We start from the raw sequence: 21,943 nt of genomic DNA, 5'->3' as shown, positions 1-21,943 counted from the left end.
ATCTTCATGCTTAGGTGCCTTGATGCCTTGCTGCCACTGACTCAGGCACATAACTTGGGAATGGACTACCTCTGTATGTTTAGTCAGTGGGCTGATCTACGTACAAGCGTTGAAAGACTCTTAAAAGGAAGTTACATCAGCCCGGTATTTTGGAGTATGTGGATCAGTATTTTGGGAGTTTGTGTTTCTTTCATTTCTGTGGTGAGGGGTATTCAGCGAGTACATTTATCTAACCATTTCTTGCAGACTAGTTTTACTTTTTCATTGCCCTGCGTGATTTGAAAGCTGAATCTTACACATTCTTCAAAGCATTGTCTTGCAACAAATTAAAGCTCACAGGGTTGTGGCTATATCTTATATCAGATCAAAGAGCTAGTTTCAATTAAAGATGTCTTATTCATTATGAAAATGGAGTACATGTTTTATAAGAGTGGAGTCCATATGATGTCTTTGGAGTGAGAATGTAAATGCTTCTTTTTTATCAGTAAGTGTTAGGCAAAGAAGTAGAGAGAGATTGACAAAGCTAATAGTGTAAAATGTAAAATGAATCTTTAGCTTATAAATAGTTACAGGTCTGGCTGAGATCATGTTTTATCAGGTACCTCCTCCTGATAAAATGTCAGACATTGGATATTTTTTTTTTTATTTTTTTTTTTCTATTTTGGTTTGGTTTTGTAGTGATATACCTGGTCAGCAGATGAACTTAGTTCTCATGAAGTCTGTGGATGTGTTGGAGGACTGCTGCTTTGACACCAGCCTGGAGTACAAGTGAGTTTCCTTTATTGCTGATGATACTTTATTTTGAACTCTACCTTTTTAATTGACACTTTCTGCCTTAATTCTACACAGAAAAGTTTAAGAATAGGATAAGGAGTACTTCCATATGATCACCAGCTCAGGCTGGCTGGAAAAAGGCCTTTTGGAGGGCTACATGCTCTCTAAAACAGGCTTGGTCTACATTGCTTAAGCTTTTACAGTCAGGATTTGAAACTCCTAAGACAATAAAACACGTGTCAGTTGCCATGAGGTAATTAACATAGCATGGCAGCATGTTTCTTCCACAGTAGTCATTTCTCTTTAAAATCAGAAAAGGAACCACAGCATCTTGAGCGGCTCAGTGTGAGTGTTTTCTTTGATTTTGGACATTACTCTGCTTAGCTCTTGCCTGTTCAAAAGAAACAGCAATAATTCCCTTTTGCCTTTTCCCTCCTTTCTCCAGTGCACTTTCTGAAAAGCTCTGAGGAGTCACAGCTGTGCACCATTGGGCTGTGAATCTGTGTAGCTTAGTGAGGATTTCTGTTGCCTTTTGAGTGGCACAGGGTGAGACACACAGTATACAGGGACTGTACCAGCTGCACCCCTTTGTCATGCGTGTTGCTGCTGGTTTGTGCAGCCTATTAGCTGGAGATCAAAGCCTCAGAGAAGAGCCAAGCCACTTCTCTGGCGACAAGAGGTTGACAGAAGAATATGAAACAATGGAGCAAGCAAGAGAGGGAAGATTGAAGAGGGGGTAGTTTTTTGTGCTGCCTATGGTTTTTGAGGGTTAAGAGGAAGTTTGTATCTAGTATGAGTTCTCTCTGTGACCAAAGAAGTAATGTAAAGCTGTAAATGTTGCAGAGTTGTCCAAATTCTGCATTTCTGTACTTGTAAACTGCTGTTCCAAAGGAAGATCTTTTCCAGCCTTTTATTCCAGCATGACACAGGCATGATCAGCTGTGAGGCATGAGCATTTTCACCAGTGTTTCACCCCTGCTAAACTGGTGATTTTCACTAAGAACAGCCTGACACTGTTTTGAGCATGGGTCTGCTGAGCAGTGCGGGTGTGGGAATTGGCGCTGTCTGGGCTCAGCTGTGCCCGGTGGAAGACAGGACTTCCTGCAACCTGATGCTCTGGCATTAAAACACTTAAAATATGCTGGGAAATCTGAGATATCATGTAGATGAAATATACCTAAATACTTATTTTATGTAGCTCACACATAAGGTAGCCAAGTGAGAACAATTGTTAGTTACAAAAAGGGGAACAGACAAGGTGAAGTTTTATTCTTGCTTTAGTCTCCAATTATAAGTCTTTAGTAACAGCATCTAACATAAAATACTGTACCTCTAATGAGAAATTCCATTTTCTTTCTATGTAGTTTTGTCAACAAGCAGTAACGTAAACTTGAATTTAGAACTCTTGTATATAAGCCATGTCTTTGTTTTGTTGGCTATTCATGAATTCAGATACACCAGTTACTTGAAAAGGTTTGTTTGATCTTTGCTGGAAAAAAATACCACTCCCAAGATGCCCCTCCACGTCTTCTAGCCATATTCAATCATCCTTAATCTACAGTTACTGTAAAATACTGTCTTAAAAATATGACGGAAGTTATTCTCAGATGGTTTTTTTACCTAGCTGAGTAAAAGCAGCAGCTCTTGTTTTTTTTAAATTGGATAGGAGAAGCTTAGGCAAATGCCTAAGATCCAGCCATGTTTATTGGCTTGCTGCTTGCTACAAGCAGTGTCAGGGAGATGTGCAAGGGGGGGGAAAAAAATAATCTACAGGTAAGAGCTATTGTGGAGCAGTGAGAGATCACCTTCAGAGCAGTAAGTGTCTGCTATGCTTTAGTATCTCATAATGGAAGCCAGAACTCTTTGGAGGTTTTCTGACAAAACTGATGACTTGGAACTTGTTATAGGAGCACACATGCAGAATTTAGTAAAAGATCTTTGGTCCAGAATGGAATTTCTGCTAAAATCTGAAAACAAGGCAGAGACTGTGGAGATGCTGGTGCCAGCTGCCCTGTTAAATTATGTCCGTTGAAACTATGTTCTTGTTGCAATTTTAATCATCTTCAGCATCAAACAGTTTACTGTGCTGGATATATCTACCCTGATGAACCTGCTCCACTACAGCATATGCAAATTTTAGTACATACAGGTTAGAATGCACACCTGACCATTCCTGTTTAAGAAATGTAGGTGAATACCTTAATCTCTACAGCCATCTTAGCAGCTCTCCAGCTTAATCACTAATCTCATTACTTTTGCAAATTAAACAATTCTTGGAGGAGTCTGACAGCAGCAGATGATAATACACCTAGTGAACCTACAATTATTAATTTTAACTGGGATTTCCTAGTTTATACTATCAGGACAAATTGCACATAGAAATTTGGATCTATATGTCTTTCATACTAATTTTTGGTGCTTTTTGTTTTGGTTTTTCAGAGGCAGAAGGAATCATGAGGCTGTATGTGTAGGACTTATTATTTAAATACACATTTTCTTCTTATGCTCTTCTTTTATCTGGTGTTTCCCGAAAAGGATGTGTGAAATAAAAAGCATTTGCAAAATTGACTGTGGTAATAAATTGTCTACAGGACTAGTTATCAGGCAAGGCCAAGAGGTCATCTTGCCTGCAAACTTTGTTGGGGTGTAAAGGGAGTTCAGACCAGCCAAAGCATACTTAATCCTTTCTGTTTTCTCTTAAAGCGCTGGATGTATTTTAGGAGTAGGACTTGTTCTTTCATTTATGAGTCACAGTAGCCAAACAGAATCGCGAGTGCATGTTTCTGCTTCATTGCGAAAACTCTGCAAATACCTGGACACCAGTGAGTACCAAAGCAGAGGAATCCAGGAGGTATGATCTATTTTATCACAAATTTTAAGTCTTCCTTTTATTTTATTGCCTCCTTTTAATAACTTTAGTCTTTTTGCTGAAACTTTTTATCTGTCGTACTGAAAAGCTTGATTTCTACTTTTTCTTTCACAATGTATGGGTTTATGTCTGCTGGGAAAAAAAAAAATGACAATAACAGCAATATAAGAATAGAATAATGTGTAATGCTTTACAGAAATTAAGAAAGTGCCTGAAAAGATAACAGGCATGATCCTTTAAAGGTCTTCTTTAATTCCTTAACCCCAAATGAAATTGTTAATAGTTGGATCATGATTAACTATGAATATGGGTCTCTTACATACAGTTATTTACTTCTCTTCTGATCTACTAAAAGCAGACAGCAGCTTACTCTCAGAGAGAACAAAATGTTAATACTTCCTCCTTCAATACGCCTTTTGTATACTTCTTTGAAATTTGGTGTCACTACCTAACATGAATTTAGTACTTGTGCATGCTACTGTTGGCCCATTTACTATTCTCTGTGTTTCGAACACTTAAATTGAGCCCTGCATTTTCAGGGAGTTTTTTTCCAGGATATGTCCTGTAAGTTTTGACGTGGTCCATGCACTTACCTTGTAATTCTGCTGAGGTAAAACTTGAGAATGAAAATGGATGACATTCGAACAGTTTACAACAGAAAACAAAAATCAAAAAAAAGCAGATGTTTTGCACAAGAAAAGCAACCTTGTCTGTACATGATGTATATAAGCCTGGAGCAGCTGAGTAGCTGAGTTGCATAATCCTCTGTTTTTCCTATGGGACTTAATAGAGATTGATAGTATTGTTCTTTTCCCCTGATGGTAGTGTTCTGAAAGCTCTTTATTAAATATCTTCCTCGATGGTGTTTTATCTTTTTGGCAGTACATATGTGTTGGGGATTAGCCTTTTGCAGTTTATGGTTCATGCATTAACACTACTTACAGCTATGAAATAAGAGAGATCTTCAATTATTGAAATTAAACTGAGTTCAATACAGCAAATTCTGAGATGAGGGGCAGCAGCTGTTTAACATCATGAGACAGTTTGGAACAAGAAGCAAAAGTTACCCTTTGCAACTAAAACCTCTGTAAGGATTTGTAGAAATGAGTAAAATTTGGGTAGCATTCTAGGATGAATGCTACTATATGAGATGCACAAGAGGCTCTTTGTGAGCTGTAAATTATTTGGATATAACCAGTACTTAAGAATTTTGACCTGCTGCAGCAAGAGTTACAATCTGCACATTACTTGCTACAAGTCAAATTGATGTCAATCCTGCATAGTAGGTGGGTGCTATCACCTGCTCTCACCTGCTTCCCTCAGAGTCATGGAGTCTTTGGTACAGAGGAGGTTAAACAGTTGGCACATCTGCTTTGTTGGTAGTTCAGACTTCACTTCCTTATTCTCCATGGTTAAGGCAGGAGAACAGAAAAACCATGTTGCTGGTGAATCCTACTGCAAGGGCAGGAGGCTGGTGGTGTGGGCTGTGTGGCCTGGTGGACCTACTTGTAGTCCTCTCAGGAGAACAGCATGCTGAGCATGCTTACGTGAATAATGGTCAGGTAACTTGTATTGAGACATTAGCTAAATTTGTGTGTAAGGTCGGGAGCTTGACCTCTGTAAAATCAGAAGTACTTCCAAGCTTTAGCTGTGTTTGTTTAGTCTTACTGGCATCTATGAAGAGTCTTTCAGAGAGGGAATAAATATCTGAAAGCATAAACTGAGAATGTTACATCTGTTCTATCATGCTGGCACATTATTCAATGTGACCATTGCTACAATGGGCTCGATTAGACTCTAGTTAATGAAGTAAATTTTTTTTCAGGTGCTTGCCTATTCTGTGGCCTGTTCCAGTGTCTCTGCTTTCAGTGTTGGAATTATAGAAGCAGCTGAGGCTGAGAAGGCTATGAGCAAGCTACGGACCTTAGCAGAAGATAATCAGCAGGTAATAACTCTGTATTTGGGCTTTGCTTCAGTTCTCTTACTCTCTTTTTCTGTTTAATACTGGATACTGCTTCACCAAAACTGTAATTCAAGACAATTATATTGATCTTCTTTCATCATTAAGTAGTACTGAATGTATTTTGCATACCGTGCAATTACGAAGACTACCACTTGATTTCGTTAATGCGTATAGTGATTAAAAGACAGTAAAAGAAAAGCAAATTGTATGTGTTTGATTGCATTTAGAAGATAAATTGTGACATTTGATGTCATTAGTCACTGTATCCTGTTATTTTTTGTCTCTATAGTCTCAATATTTTAGTGCAAGTTCTTTTCTGGTTAATGTTTGTCAGGAAATGAAGGAACCAAGGAGAGACAACCATTTTGAATCAAAGCCTGCTGTTGTATTAATCAACTGTTCAGAATGTTTATCTGAAAAATAAGTCAGAGCTAATTACCTGTGCTAGGGCTTTTTATCTTTATATCAGAAAGTCTGCTCTAAAATAAAGGCTCTATTTGTCAAAGATTTAATCCCAGAAAATCCCATGTCACTTGAAATAAGAAAGCATCTGGTATTCTAGACAAAGATGCTACCTCTAATAGTTGGGAAATAATAATAATAATATGCAAATAATGTTTCAATAATAAATGTATAAAAGAATACAGATTCCTTTGTAAAATCTGGTTTTTAATAAGTTCTTTTCACCTTACAGACCTACAGTTTTGCTTTAGCTTTAGGTGCAATAGTACATGGATTGTCAGCTTGTGGTCATGGGAAAGCTGAAGACCTGAGTAACAGACTAATGCCAGCCTGGATAAAAACTGTGCTTGCAGAGGTAAAGGAGTTTGAGTGCATATCCTGAGTTTTATACTTGTTTTGTTGTTTTGATTTTTTTTTTGCATGGGTGAGAGTAGAGGAGGTGGGAAGGCGATAGTGTGCAGTTTAAAATTAACAGTAGGAACATAATTTTCCTTGCTCTTCTGCAGGAGTGATGCTAGGAGAAGTTATGACTATCTGAATATGCTTACTGATTGATATTTGGAAGCAAGAGTATAACTTTGGACTGTTTGCTAAAGGGAAAGAAATCCCTGTTTCTCTTCTACTTGGAAAATTTTTGAGAAATGCTTATCTCAATGAGGTCTTAATTTGGATATTTTTCTCTAATTTGGAACAGTACCCAAGGATAAATTCTAGGTTATTAAGTGAAAATGTCTTGTGCAATCAGGTGCTGCTTGTCAAAACTAGAAAAAAAAAAGGGTAATTACAGTGCCTTAGTCATTATAATAATAATGTTCAGTTTATCTGGAAAAGTTAGGTGTTCCAAATCCAACTCTAAACTTACACATTTAGAATCCAGCTGAAGGTAATTATTAATAAAGAAACTGTTTTTGAGTTGAATTGCACTGATATATTGTGTGGAATACAGATTGTGCTAGGGGAAAAAAGTGATTTGTCAATCCATGGTGATTTCACATTTGGAGGCATGAGAAGGAAGCTCCATATCAAGCTTTCATTCATCAAGAAAGGGATTAGTATTATCTACCATGCTGAAGTCTGATCTGAAAAGGCTGTTGGGATTAGAGGTGTACTGATGATAGTAGTCATGGTTTTTAAGTTGAAAGAAAGAAGCATTTTGTCCTACTGTAGTGTTGTGTCATCACATTGGCTCACTGGTCCTGAATTATGCTTCCAGGGTTTTCCAACAATGGAGCGTCTGGCTGCTGTCAGTGGGCTAGTTGCACTGGTAGGCTCTGAAGGAGGCATGATACAGGTGAGAATGTGCTTATTCTTATATATTCTTATTCTGTATATATATTCTTATATACCATAATATCATGGAAAAATTTGGCTAGAAGGCAAGATAGGATGTATCCTCCCCATTCCTGCAGCAATGGCTGTAAACCAGGACATCACATTTTTGCAGTAATTCATGTTGGGTATGAACCAAGCAATATTGAATTGCAATGCATAAAATGGGGTTTGTTCCATTTTGACATCATATGGCCCATGTTCAGTGCCACTGAGGAAAAGCTTGCAGCCATGTAAGCTTTCTCCTTTTCTCTCTCCCAGTCCCTAGAGAAAGGCATGGGTGCAAATGTAATCTGTTTTCAGATTTTTTTCTCAGTTTGTTGCTTCTTCTTCTACCTCTTACAAAATTCACTTTCTTTTCTTTTCCTCTTGCAGCTGAAATCTGAGACCATTCAGTCCTCACAGTTTCAAAGTAAGCTAAATGAAGTGATCAGAACCCTTACACAGGTAAGAAGGCAGACTCCTGTTTCCTCCGTTGGATATTGCACTACCGTACCTTCACGCCTTGCACAAGCAGGCCAAGTCTGTTTGAAAGAAACTACATAATCCTTTATCCAGCTTGAATGAGGCAGTGTAGGGGAATCCATCTAACTAGTGGTTTATTGTCTCAACAGATAATTAGTCTCTCAGAGCAGATTGGTCTTCAGACAAATGCAGTAAGACTTCTGGGACGTCTTCACATGTCCTGTTTGTCTTCTACACAGAACAGGGCATCTGGTAAGATGCTTTATTACTGCTTCCTAAATAACATATAGAAATAGCACATCACTAAAAAGACAGTGGGAGACGCGTTAGATAATACAAGTTAGACACTGCTTTGAGATCTCACGGTCCTCTATGCCTAAAGGTTGGAACATGAAGCAGAAATCGGTGTGCTGTTCCCCACATCTGCTTTTACTTGCAGTATGAAAGTAAGGTTCTAAATTGTTCTGGTCAAACTTGTGTATTGCTTCTTTTGTTTTTTATAGGATAAACTGTAAATAGGTTTTACAGTTCCTAGGGCACATCTATTTCACATCTACTCCATGCCATTTGGAACTGATTCATCTACTATCTGTTTTAGCACTTCCCACTGCATAAAAAAAATCAATACTTAAAAACTAGTCTATAGCAAGACCAAGCTGACTTTTTAAGTATTTTTCTAGAACGAGATCTTCTCCGGTTAGCTGAAATAAAAAAAAAAATAGTTCTCTGTGCCCTTTCAGGGCAGCTGATGCATCACTACCTTAAAGTGTTGTTTATATCCATTTATATCCATCAATATCCATTGTTAAAAAAAAGCCGAATAATTAATCGTTAATGAAATACCAGCACTAAACTAATTAAGTTGAAGCTCTTCACTTTGGTGGGAACTAAACTGGGAACCAAAACCACAAATCATAGATGAAATCACAGAGAAAAGTCTCTCAAACTTTCTGCTTTTATGTATGCCTGCATGTATGCCTAAGGTTAGATAGATACAGAATGTCTCTGCTGCATTTAACTTCCTAAAATTTGAAGTGCTCCCTTTCAAATTCCAACTTGCAGTGCCCAATATATTTTTAAGGAAGTTCTTATCCCTGCCTTTTCAGTTGATCTGTGAATTTGTTTTTTCAGATCTGGCACCTTTCACCACAAGAGATATTTAGCTTGCCTTAGAGGTGAAAAGGCCAATACATCTATCAATCTTGGGGTCTAAATACTCTGAGTCACCTACAGAATCAGTTAGGTCAAACACAGCTCAGTTTGGCATTTAAATTTACATGGGAGCAGAAGGTTATAATTTCTGCTGATGATGTTTTAGAATATAAACATCTTTTTATCTTCACAGTTCCTCCAGATTTTAGCTACTTACCTGTAAACAGCTTTATCAGGGCAGCCATTGACTTTGCCATTGAAAGTGGAAAGAAAGGTAAGGATCAAACTACATTGTCCCTCTGGGAAATTTGTTACAGCTATAAAAGGTGACCTTAAACACTTGCTTTTATTTGCTAAGAGAACTTTTCCAAGTACAAATTTGAACTTCACTAATATGAGGTATTTAAAATAGAAATTTAATTACATTCAAAATTATAAGGTGATATTGTGTAGTTAGGACTTTAGCTTTCTCCACCTAGGTTTTGACTTTTAAAATCCTTTCCTTGAGATGATGTTTCTTCCCTGTGAGAATGAAAGTCAAATCATTTTAAGGGTGTGCTCAGTTAATGCTCCATCATCAGATTGACTTTCTGCTGCCCCTTATTTCAGTGATGCTGGGTTAAGATTCTCTGTAACAGAGTGGTTTTAAACAGATCACTGCTGTGATAGATGGAAAGAAGCCTGAAGAAAGTATGGTCTTACATGAGGAAGCCTGGTAAAAGAGAGATGTGTTGGAGTAGTCTTAAGGAAAATAGAGAGAGAGGATTACTCCTATGTGGAACTAAGTGAGCTCGCTGCCGTGCTATGAAGCAAGCTTTGTTTAAATGGAGGGTAAAATGCCCACGTTTTGATTTCAGGAGGACTGAGTTAACTTATGTAGACATAACTTGGTATATAGGAAAGGTTAGCACTAATGTGATCGTTCTTTTGGCCTGCATCTAGAAGATGAGAAAGGAAAGCAATGCCAGAAAACTTTGCTTTTCTCCCAGTAAGAAATGGAAAAATACTACCTTACTAGGTGTAGAGTATTTGTAATTAACTTAAAAATTGACTCAAGAGCAAGGGACCAAAAAGTTTCTATTTATTAGTAACAAGAAGCCATTTTGACAGGAGATTAAAAATGTAACTTCATTATAAATGAGATGGCTAATTCTCAGATGCAAAAGGAAGTAACAGTAATTTTGTAACACTTTTCTGTTCTTTTCTACAACTTGAACTACAGTGCAATGTTCACATATTTTGGTGAGCTGTTCAGCCAAATATGTGTGTATAAAATTCATACTTTGACTGAATCTTCTGTTCTAGGCCCTGAATCTGTCCCAGCTGAGCTGGTGAAAGTAGCACTGGCACCCATTGCATTAGTTGGAGAAAGCTATCAGTATCCACCTGTAAACTGGGCATCCATTCTTTCTCCTTTGATGAGGCTGGACTTTGGTAAGAGTAGTACTTTTCTATTAAGACTTTCATATTTGTCACAGGAGTTCTTTACTAATACGGCTTTCACAAACTTTGGAGCCCTCTTCAGGACTTGAAATTAGTGCAGTGGTTAGTTTTATTACGCTTTCAAGGCCGACTTTCTAGTGTTTGCATATATATATATATATGTCATCACTATGTGGGCACTGTTTTAACTGAAGAAAAACTAAAGAAGATCAGAGCTGAGGAGTTTTCTAAAACCTTGGTGAAAGTGGCCTTACTATTTAATTTGAACTATTTACATAAGAGCCCATCATAAAACTCAACTAATTGTATCCTGCTAAATGTTTGGTAGTTCGTCTAGGTATCACTATTTTGAAATACACTTCCTACTAAATTACACTGGGTGATAATTTTCAAAATAATGGAAAAAGTTTCCTATATTGAAGTGTGCAATTCTTATGAAACTTGTTAAATGTGTGGAGGTTTTTTCTATTTCTGCTTTTCACTTAGTCTTATTTTTGTAAATGAGGGAATTTGCAGAGGAAACGGTACATGTGTTTTGTAGCTGTTTTTAGATTTCAGACAGCATCATAGTCCAGGAATATTGACTCATTTTTCCTTTTGTGGATAACATCTTAATTTTATTTAGCAAGGACTTCTTTAAAAAAAACTTTACTTTTCTTATCATTCCCTCATTTTTGTTCCTGAGCAAATTGAAATAACTTGAATAAATGCTGATACGGCTTGTTGAAAGTGCACAAATAGAAAGAAGAGTCTTCTAAAATGTATGTGTTAAAAACTTTAAGTAGGATTTTTAGAAAAATAAGTTGTAATGTGGTGCACTAGTAGAACAATATCCCTCCTTTATTTTATGAGTTGAGAACAAATTTAAAGGGAAAATAATTTCCTTGTAACTTAGCTTGTTTTCTTCTGTTTTAGGTGATGAGGTGAAACATCTCTGCCTTGAACTGGCTGTGACACAGGCCCAGTCATCTCAAAATGCAGCAATGCTTTTAGGGATGTGGGTGGCACCTCCCCTTATCTACAGTCTCAGTGTACGTATGCCAGAAAACTTGTGGGAGCTCAGCACGTCTTTCATATAAAATTCCTCAGTGATAATGTTTAGGCTGTTTCATCAGAGAAGTGTTACTGGGTTCAGAAGTCTTCAGAAATACCATTTAGTGAGTATTTATAGTGGGAGAAAGATTATTCTGGGGCCTTAAAATTCAAGGCAGACTTAAGACCTGCTACAGTGATTTTACTTTACTGCTTAGGGCCTTTTTTCTCTCTCATTTCATGCTGCAGTGCTGATAACCTGGAGACATAAAGCATGGCATGTAGGGAGAAAAAGTATATTTTATTATACAAGCTGATATTCTTAAAAAAAAAAGCCTACCCTAATATGTCCAAAAGTTTACCTATTTTTTCTATTAAGGTCTCTTGATCTAGCTAACTAATAAAAAAAGCTATGTCTTGAAAACCTTGCCTTAATTTTGTAGATACCCTAGAGAGCAACCTACAGGATAATCAAATTTAGTCTTATCCTTCATTGCTGTTCTGTTCTTCTGGAATTAAATGTGGATTCCATGGTACAGTATGTAAAACTCCCTGAATCCCACAGAGCACTTCACTGCACATTTCTGTCATTTATACAAGTTCAGGAGCAGATTCATTACAGTTGCCAGAAAATTAATTGTTTGTGTCTGTGATCTCTTCAGGGCGTGTTTTTTGTTTTAATTCATTAGTCTTAGATACACAAACACTTGCTGGCAGTTTTAGGGTACACAATTGGTAAGGTACCAAAAAAAAGATTTTATTTCTGGCTACCACTTTCCAGCTGCAGTGGGAAGGGGAGGTCGCAAAATGAGGTGAGCCACAGCATATGTAAGCTCTGCATTTCGTACAGGTTACGTTCTTCTTCACTATCTAGCAACGTTAATGGTTCTATGGCTATCATTCTTCTGTCTGGACAGTTGCATGTTTTATGTAGGAATGCAGTGGGCACCAGGTAATAAAATTGCTCTCTCCATACGGAGATGTGATGCCTAAGGTGCATCAAAACTTAAGTTCTTCAGGTTTTGAAAACAGAATACTGACATTTTTGAACTCTTTTTAATTCAAAAAATTCATCAAAAAAGAGAAGAAGAAAATAACTGAGAAATATTTGACTTTTAAGTGCTTTTATAAATAGTGTTTGAGCCACTCTTTTTCTAATTTTACCCAACAATAGTTCAAGGTCAGTGAGCAAAACTTTTTCCTTTTCAGATGAAAACTCTGAAATACCTTTTCATGTCCCTGTCCCTGTGGATGCAACATGTTGCAGAAGATAAACTGCAGTCTTTTACAGAAGTGCTTCTCATACAACAATTTGAAGTGAAGAACCGCACAAAAAGGCCAGAAATTTGCCAGTGTGTTCTACAGGGGCTCATCCAGGCAATGAAACTTCCCAACCCTGCCCAGTTGTGCTGGAGCTTTTTGTGTCAGGCTGTGGAGAAAATATATGAGCTTCTTCCAAATGAGGTTCAGGTAAGAAGTATGTATGCGGTGTATGAACACTGTAGCTAGGTATTTTTTAATGATGGTAAGTCCCATCTTTTTGCACTGATGCATCAGATTTGAAACATGAATTAGATGTACAGTTTTTAATGATAATAGCCACATAATTTCAATTTAAGTTATTTTTGGTTATTTTAGAATAAAATAATGTTGTGACAATCTAATGTGCAGTCCGTCCTTACAAATTATTTGGTAATGGGAAAATACAGTATTAGTACTGAACTAAATGTTATTGAAAGAGAAGAAGTGAACAGTGAGAAGGTTTTCTTTTTCTCACAGAGGATTCAACTTCTCACAGTGATTTAAAGAAACTATTTAGCTGCAGAAATTACTTCCAAAGAATGGCACTTTGCCATTAAAAATAAAATAAACTCTTTCAAAGTATTCAAGTACCATTATTCTTGTAGATTGATATATGTTGAATTCCCCAGAAAATACAGAATTTCTGAAGTAGATTACATAAAGTGAGACTAGATGATAGATTAATTATTCATCATTATCATTAACAAGTTCGTAAACTCACCAATTTTGATGGTGAAGAAAGCAGGAAATAGGCTATTTAGACATGCTTTTACTTTTCTGTTTGCAGAGAAGTGAACTGGAGATGTATGTTGACGTAGCAAGATGTATTTCAGAAATGGCCGATTCAGAGATCAATCGCATTGTCCAGATCTCCAAGGTAACTACGTCTTAATTCTGCTCTTTTACCATCAGATCATGTGAAACAAGCAACCTTGTCATTTTTGTCACCAGACTATTTTAGCTCATTAGGACCATTTAATTGTTTTATCTGACATGTAGGTAAAAGTGTTCTGCTGGCAGTAGAGAGAAGCAGAAGTGATAAGAATCTGTATCCCAGACTTTATCAAAACAACTGAAATACTCGTGATTTCACCTGGGAGGTTTGAACCAGAGAGTCTTAACTAACCTGGTCAGGTGGGGATTGGCCTCTTCTCTCAGGCAACCAGTCCCAGACAAGACAAGAACACACAGTCTTAAGCTGCACCAGGAGAGATTTAGGCTGGACATTAGGAAGAATTTCTTCAAAGAAAGGTTGATTAGACCTTCGAATGGGAATGTCATACTAGGGAGATGGTGGAGACAGTGTCGCCGGAGGGGTTTAAGGAAAGACTTAAGACATTTAAGGATGTGACACTCAGTGCTGAGGTCTAGTTGACGTGGTATTGTTCAATCATATGGTAGACTTGATAATCTTTTAGGTCTTTTCCAACCTACCTGATTCTGTGATTCTGAGAATTACTTCCGTTAGCAGAGCAGGAATGGTGTGAACCAGAGTGGTGTTACATCTTCTAAATTTCAGACCAGTAATGCAAACAGAAGACTGCAGTCCTCTTTGGTTAATATACCCTCATGCTTGAAATTGGGCTGCAAATGCATCCTGGTGACTAGCTGTCCGTGAACTGGTGGATCTGTGCTTCTGTTAAAAATGTGAAATAATTGACTGAAAAACCTTTCATTCTTGACTTTATGTTCTATATTTACATTCACACTGGTGGACAAGATGACCGAGGATGATAATGGAATAAAAAAAGCTTTCATCTTGTAGCTCACCAGTGGAATCAATTAGCAATGGAATTCTTACCAGCTGAAATGCTAAGGAAATGACCTGTGTGGAAGAACTTGATGTTTTCAGATCAAGCTTTTAAAAACAAACGTCTGTGATGTAAAGCCCTCTGTTCTGCTTGCTATCAGATTCACTAGACCATCAAGCAGTCAAATAGGTTGTGGAAGCTGAATTGTCATTTCCTTATGTTTTTCAGTTCTTATTTCACACTGGAAAACATCATTTAAGAAAACCTCTTTTTGTCACTGCAGTGCATCTGCCTTGCAGGAAGACTTGAGTGTCCAGAACTGTTAAGCTGGTTCATTCCATTTCAAAGGGGCATGTAAAATCTAAAGCAGGATGAAAAAAAGCTCTACTGAATTACACTTTGCTGGACTATTTCAAACAGTGTAAAGTTCAAGTGATATACATAATCTTCTATTTAATAATTTGTCTTGAGGTAAACTTGAGTCTACTAATTATTCTAAGAGTTTCTTTTTTTACAAAGAGGGATGCAAAATTTACTGTTCCCACAAGAAGCATACCTTTCAATTTAACCTGTTTTTAATTGTATTTGCAGAACAATATAGAGAAGGCCACGTTCATGAAAGTTTATTTAATTTCTCAAGGCAGATTGTCTCTGACAAATTTGAGTGCTGTGATTGAAACTGTGGCAGGATATCAGCAGAAAGAAAATATTTTATGGATGTTCTTGCATAGTTTCTATCATGCTCGCATTGTGAGACATGAAAATACAGGTAAGATTAGGCTTAAAGTAAAATCAGCAATCCAATCAACAGAGATTTATGAATATACACTGATACCTTTAAAATAATTTTAAAATGCTTTAACTAAAGTGTTTTTAAATTTTTCCATATTAGAAACTATTGTATTCAGAATTCTTGTATTATTCAAATACTTGTATCAAACTTTACTTTTATGTTTTTCTCCAGTTACTTCTTTTTCTGTGGTCCAGCTACAAGTCATTTGTTTCATCAATGTGGTTTACAGACCAAGTTTTAACTAGATCTGTGTCTCCCAGTCTTTTTAATGTAGTGTTACAGATGTGCATTGTACATCAGAGACCTCTTAATAGTGCAGCTCTGTTAACCTTCTGACCTAAAATCTGACTTATTGGTACATGACACAGAAGGCACAGGGGATGTTCCCATGAACTAGGTTGAACTAGGGAGATAACTTTCTTTCCTGAACTCCTTCCACTGATTTAACACAGGAACTAAATTTCCTTTTATTCCTCTTTATAACTGTAACAGATAGTCATCTGATAGGTTAATGATTTGGTTTGGCTCAGTTATGGTTCTGACAAAGCATAGGGGCTGATGCAAGAGAAGTAGGAGAATCACACAGGAAGATGAAGAAGGAAGAAACAAGGACAGAAAGATACAAGAATGAAGTCTCAATTTCATGGCAGAGGAGTCTTTGTCTGCCTGTGTTCAGTGAACAACTTCAAAGCATTATATTGCCAGATGCCTTAGCTGCCAGCTGTGTTTGAAGAACTTCAAAGAGTAGTGAGCTTTAACGGAGTGAAGTGAGGATTCTTTAGGTAAAAGAGGAGACAGCATGAAAGGGGGCACTTGTAAAGATTACATGGACATAGTAATGTATGATGTAATGTGATCTTGGTGGTGAGCATGGTTATTAGTTTCTAGGAGGTAGAATAGATTATGGATAGCCAAATCTGAATCAATGAAATATCTTCCATCCTTGAGATGAATTGAGGGCTGATTTTATATGCATGCCTTGACTCTATTTTACTGACCCTCTCAACACTGTAGGACTATTTTCACAGTATATTGCACATTTGAGGGAGGCTTTAGGATTCTGTAGCAGTCATATGTGCAGACTTGGTTAGTGGATCCTGCAGGCTGCCATTATGTGGCAAATAATTCCCAGTCAGGTTTGGTGGGTTTTTTTCTGTGTGTTCAGTGTATTGCCTGCATTATAAGCAAAGTTTCTATACTGTTTAAGGGCCTGTATGTTTTCAGTCACTGGCAGAATTAATCAAATGTGATAGTGGTGTTGGTGATCCATGTTCTACAGTTAGTACTTTCTTGCTATAGTGATTTTCTGTGCTTGCTTTTAATGAAAATCAGTGCATTCCAATGTTTGACATGAGTTGGTGTTCTTACTCTTTTTCTAGGAGTTCTGAAAAGAATGGACTGGCTGTTAGACTTGATGGGCTACATCAGAAATGCAGCATACAGGTCAACACCCTTACAAAATGTTGATCTGAAAGAGGTAATCCTGTGAAAATAATTTGCAGCAAGAAAAGGAGGAGATTCTGATACATTTTACGTTTTTCCTCAGTAATAAATATTATTCCCCGTGCTTTTGTATTTCAGAAGATTGTGATCTTACAACCACAGAGCAAATTTTCACAATTTCTGTGAATGAATGTGTATTTAAAACTCTTACTTTAAAATAAACTTTACATTTAAGTTATATTACCTTAAGGTAATTATTAAATAAATATTAAATTATTAAATAAATAAATAAAATATTAAACCTTAAGGCAACTAAAGGAAATAATCACTTCAAATTTACTGTATTTAGAACAATTGAAGGAAAATTTTGAATTCACTAAGTAGAACTGTCCAGGCAGGTCAGAATTGTGTAGCTTCTGGTTCTGAGAGGGCTTGGACAGTTTTAGAGAAATGTTTTTCAGCTGTTTTAGATCTTCTGTTTCATGGTATAAAATAAGCTGCTGCTTAGATAGAAAGGCATTAATTACAATGCTGCAGTATTTCCCAACCATTTATAGCACCACATAGGTGACCATCTTGTGTTCCCTCAACAGTCATGTTGCTGTGAAAAAGTTATTTCTCTATTTTAAATTAATTGTGGATTAGCTTTAATCTAAGGGATTATTTTAGAAGAGTCTGATTTTACTTTTCTTTCTGTAGACATTTTAGTTTGAATTTGGAAAGGGGCTTATGCTCTAAAAGCATAGAAGGATACTAAGAACTTTTTAGTTCTTGCATTTTGAATTTTAGCTGAATTTTTAGATGATTGTTTTTAAGACCAAGTTACCATCTGGATTTTGGTCTTGATCTGTTGTTTGGTTTCTTTTTTGGATGAGTTTATTTGTGGGAGGTTTTTTTTGGTGGGGTTTTTGAATTGGTTTCTTATTTTCTTTTGTTTCGTTTTTTCCTTCTGTATTATTCATTTAATAGAGTGCATTTTTGCCTTTTTCCTGTTTAGTGCATAGATTTCCTCATGTGGCTCTTTGCCGCTTCTGTGTTGGCCTGGGCTGACCATGGTGCACCATTACTGCTTGGCCTCAGTGCTGACTGGTCACTGTGTAAACCCCACATGGTATCAGCAGAATTATCTGAGGAAAACATTGGAAAGCACTCCACTGACAAGTTCGCTGTGCAAGAAACTCTCACTCTCCTTCCAAATAGCCTTTCCCTTTTGCTGGCTAAAGAACCATGGAAAGAACAAACACAGAAGGTAAAATTGCATGTAGTGGTAAGCACTTTACATGAGAAAGCACCCCATTTTTAGTAGTTAGCTTGGATCTTAGCTAAGCAGTAATTTCCTCTATATTTTGTTGCATCTCACTTGTGATCTCACGTTATTTTTAATCAGTTATAAATGTAGTTTCATAGAATTTGAGAGTTGCAAAAAGAAAAATAAATTCCAAAGCTGGGAGTCAAACTCCTAAGAAAATACAGCTGGGAGAAGAGAGTTGGGAGCTGCTGGTAGTAAGTCAGTATTTTAAACATTGAAAGAAGGATGATACTCTGCAGTTGGACACACCACACTGTAAATTCAGAGGAATCAAAGATCTTCTGCAGTGTGTGTCATTTCTTTTCAAGTGTGAGTTGAAAATAAATGTGGAAAATTTGTGCAATGCATGTAATTCCTATATGTGGAAGTACTGCCGTTAATCTCTAGATGAATAGTTACCCATCTTGTGCAATATGGAATCTGTTGAGAGCTGGTTTCTCTTAGCATGCTTCTGTGCTCAGAGTTACTACTGAAGTCAGAATTCAGAATGCAGGAGGAATGCAGGGGTGAGCTGTTAGTATGCAAGTGCCTAATTACGTTTTAAGGAAGAATGTGAGGCCTTGCCCTGAAAATCATCCTTATGAGTCTAAATACCATATTGTCATCCAGGCACCCTGCACTGCCAGAAAAAAATAACAAGAAATGAGAGAGGTCAAAAGAGGAACAAAGGCAATAAGAGTTCTGAAGGATTTGCAGTAAAACATTTGGACAAGAGACTGATAAGAAAGAATTACATTAATAGGTTAAAGGTATGAACAGGCAGGATGTAGGGAAGGTATTTAGTGTGCCTTCTACGAAGAATTATTGCTGAGGCAATGAGAAGGAACAAAGGGGGTTTCAGATCCAGCTATGGGAAGTATAGCATTGGCAGGGACATGTACTCTAGGGTGTTTTGTTTACTTTGGGCAGAAGCTTCGTTGACCACTACTTCTTATTAGATAACTGAATTTAGCAGAAATCAAATGTTTGGCAAACTGAGAATAAATCATCATGTTTTGATACAGGGGCTCTTTTAATTCAGATTTTCTTTTTTCATATTTCAATCTTCAGTTTATTGACTGGCTGATCAATATGATGGAATGTCCTAAGGAAGCATTATCAAAATCTTCCATGGACCTGCTGAAAGGTAATATATTTTTAATTGGGTCCTTATTTTTCCATAACTGTCAGTACAGATCAAAATGCAGTTGTTATAAGGAGTGAGGTTTTGTCTTTGAGGTAATTGTCACAGGTAAGTTGACATTCTTGTCTGTAAGAACTTAAATTTTCTGTCTCATCTGCTGATGCTTATGATGTAGCTCTTAGGGTCCAAAAGACCTAGAGGTTCATCTAATGCACAAGCTTATTTCATTGATAGATCTGTCCGTTACCATTAAAAATAAGATGCAGCATACTATTGGGAAGTCCTCCAGTACTAGAATACAAATCACATAACCTAGGTGCAAGTAAAGACTGCACTGTGTGGAAGGGATAGGAGGTGAACTAGGACAGCCTAGTAAAAGGGTTCTGAGAAAAAAGGAAAGAGAAATGAGGGTTGCTGAAAAGATGCATGAAATCAAAGATGGAAAGTAGGCAACATGTTGAATTATGGTACGAGTTGTAGCCTAGCATACATCCCATTGCTTACTTACATCTGTAGGATCTGTGCAATTCATTTTAAGAGGACACCACAAATATTCCCAAGTGAAGTAAGTGCATTTGTACTTGTTTCCACGAACACAGTGTTCCTTTGGACCATCTGATATGTCAGACCTAAACAAGGCTTCTTGACATCCAGTTATAAGTTACTTGCATGATTAGGATAATTACCCTTGTTTTGATATCTGCACTCTTTAGTGACTCTGGTAAATTCCCCTGTAATGTCTGCTAATCTCCACCAGCAGCAATGCTGAGGGCTGTTGGAGAACCTCCTCTGTGTATCAGAGGGTTTTGATACTCAACATATATTCTCAGTATCTCCTGATAGAGATAAGTCACTGTTCCCCTTGAGCTTCCTCTTCCTTTTTTTTTTTTTTTTTACTTTTACATACTAGAACATGAAACTTCATCTGAATAACTAGACTGTGACTAGTTTGGTTACTGAATTTTTGTCTAAGCGCATGATCCTTTAAGGTTGAATTAAGGAATCAGTGAGTTGTGTTTCAATCAGTGAATTGTGCAGAGGACTTAACTTTGTGCTTCTGGTGCTTCCAGTGCCTCCTATGTCCTGGCTTGTATCATTGCTTATTGAATTTGAACTTTCTGCAATGTTGGTTGATTTGTGTGTCTAAGTGATAGACTAATTAGAAGATGATGTGATATGATTTCATTCGGAGATGTGCCACAAAGCAGAGGAAGGGCTCAGTACATCACCACAAGTGAAAGAATTACGAAAAGATTCAGTAAAACGAGAACTAAACTTATATGTGTGTTAGTAAAATTGCTAGGAATAATACTCTCAACTCTATTCCTTTGGACTACACAGCTTAATGTAATTTGTCCCTGTCTTCACAGTTGCACTTCTGGCCTTGAGGTCTCTTGCAGAGTTCAAGAAGAAAGCAGTATGGACTAAAGCTTATGGGTGGTAGCTGCACGTCTTATCTGATGAAGAAAACTGTCCATACTTGAAAACGTAATATTGCTACTCAGGCATCAATAAGCTGTATTTCAAAGATGTTTCCTATCACAAGATTTTTAATTGGGTTTGGGTTTTTGCCCTTCTGCTTCATCACAAAAATATCTATGAAAAAAAATATTTTGTCTTTAACTGATGTGTTATTACATTTTGCAAAAGTACTGAATCTAAATGAGAAATATACATTCAGTTTTAATTGAGTTGTTTCAGTGACATCTGGGAACCTCAAAAGCTGGAGTGGAATATTCCTTTAATTTGTGGAAGCTTTGAAGGAACGGCTGAAAATAAAACAAACTAGTAAAACTTGTTTGGATATAGCGTATTTACTAAAATATGTTTTAGTGTAACAGACTTGGAATGAGCATTATTTTTTAAATGACAATACTTCTTTTAGTAATAGCATAATGTTCTTGTGCAGTAGTGACAACACATTATGACTAGATTGTGTGAGCAGGATTTCTGAAAAGGGGTGGTATGCATGTCAGTTTTGCCATGGCTTTATAAAGATCATTGAAATGAGTCGATGATACTGATGGCTGTTGTATCTGCAGCTCCAGGACAGCTGCAATTTTCTTTCCACTTGTAAAAGAGACCATTCTTGTCTCTTTTACACTTCTTTGCACATAACAAGAGTTTTTCTCTGCCTCTAGTGAAAAGGGACAATATAGCAACTCTTTTCCACATTTATCATCTTAAATAGATTAGCCCCTGCTATTTTCCTTATTACTTTTTTCTTTCCGAAGGAACAAAGAATTTTTCAGTTTGCCAAGACATATATTAAAAGAGTTTTTATATTTAGCAGTCCTCTTTTCTGAAGTAGACAAAAAATAACTGAAAATAATTGGGCACTGTTCTCTAGTGTCTTTCAAAACAGTACTGGTAAGAGCATTGTTGATTTTTGATCAGTTTGAAGGAAAGTATTTTTCCATACATCTAGAAGACACCTTCCCTATTGGAGGAATTATCTTCTTTTCAGGACTAATAACATTTCCTCTGTAAAAGAGGACTTCTTGGTCACTTGGTCTGTTCGCCCTGGAGAAGAGGGAGACTGAGGACAGACCTCATCACAGACTACAAATTCCTCATGAGGGGAAGAGGAGGGGCAGGCACTGATCTCTTCTCTCTGATGACCAGTGACAGGACCTGAAGCAGTGGCAGGGGAGGTTTATGTTGGCTGTTAGAAGGAGGCTCTTCTCCCAGTGGGTGGTTGGGCACTGGAACAGCTTCCCAGAATAGGCACAG

The 21,943-nt window shown here is 37.1% G+C and overlaps 1 protein-coding gene across 4 annotated transcripts in view; it reads left to right on the top strand.

Moving 5' to 3' along the window:
* FOCAD (focadhesin) overlaps positions 1-21,004 on the top strand; it is a 93,361-nt gene extending 72,357 nt beyond the window's left edge. For all 4 annotated transcript variants that reach the window (XM_023943533.2, XM_086868029.1, XM_023943534.2 and 1 more), the window contains 17 exons: positions 679-768; positions 3,478-3,625; positions 5,469-5,588; positions 6,301-6,423; positions 7,282-7,359; positions 7,773-7,844; positions 8,012-8,114; positions 9,208-9,288; positions 10,320-10,448; positions 11,373-11,488; positions 12,699-12,959; positions 13,579-13,668; positions 15,134-15,311; positions 16,715-16,812; positions 17,776-18,027; positions 19,138-19,213; positions 20,581-21,004. In XM_023943533.2, the coding sequence (XP_023799301.2) occupies positions 679-768; positions 3,478-3,625; positions 5,469-5,588; positions 6,301-6,423; positions 7,282-7,359; positions 7,773-7,844; positions 8,012-8,114; positions 9,208-9,288; positions 10,320-10,448; positions 11,373-11,488; positions 12,699-12,959; positions 13,579-13,668; positions 15,134-15,311; positions 16,715-16,812; positions 17,776-18,027; positions 19,138-19,213; positions 20,581-20,654 (2,089 nt within the window). In that variant the 3' untranslated portion in view covers positions 20,655-21,004. The remainder of the gene's footprint in view (positions 1-678; positions 769-3,477; positions 3,626-5,468; positions 5,589-6,300; positions 6,424-7,281; positions 7,360-7,772; positions 7,845-8,011; positions 8,115-9,207; positions 9,289-10,319; positions 10,449-11,372; positions 11,489-12,698; positions 12,960-13,578; positions 13,669-15,133; positions 15,312-16,714; positions 16,813-17,775; positions 18,028-19,137; positions 19,214-20,580) is intronic.
* The last annotated feature ends 939 nt before the right edge of the window (positions 21,005-21,943 follow it).

This window comes from Cyanistes caeruleus, chromosome Z, assembly GCF_971803275.1.
Source record: "Cyanistes caeruleus chromosome Z, bCyaCae1.hap1.1, whole genome shotgun sequence".
NCBI lineage: Eukaryota > Metazoa > Chordata > Aves > Passeriformes > Paridae > Cyanistes > Cyanistes caeruleus.
This window is presented reverse-complemented; position numbering and strand designations above follow the sequence as displayed.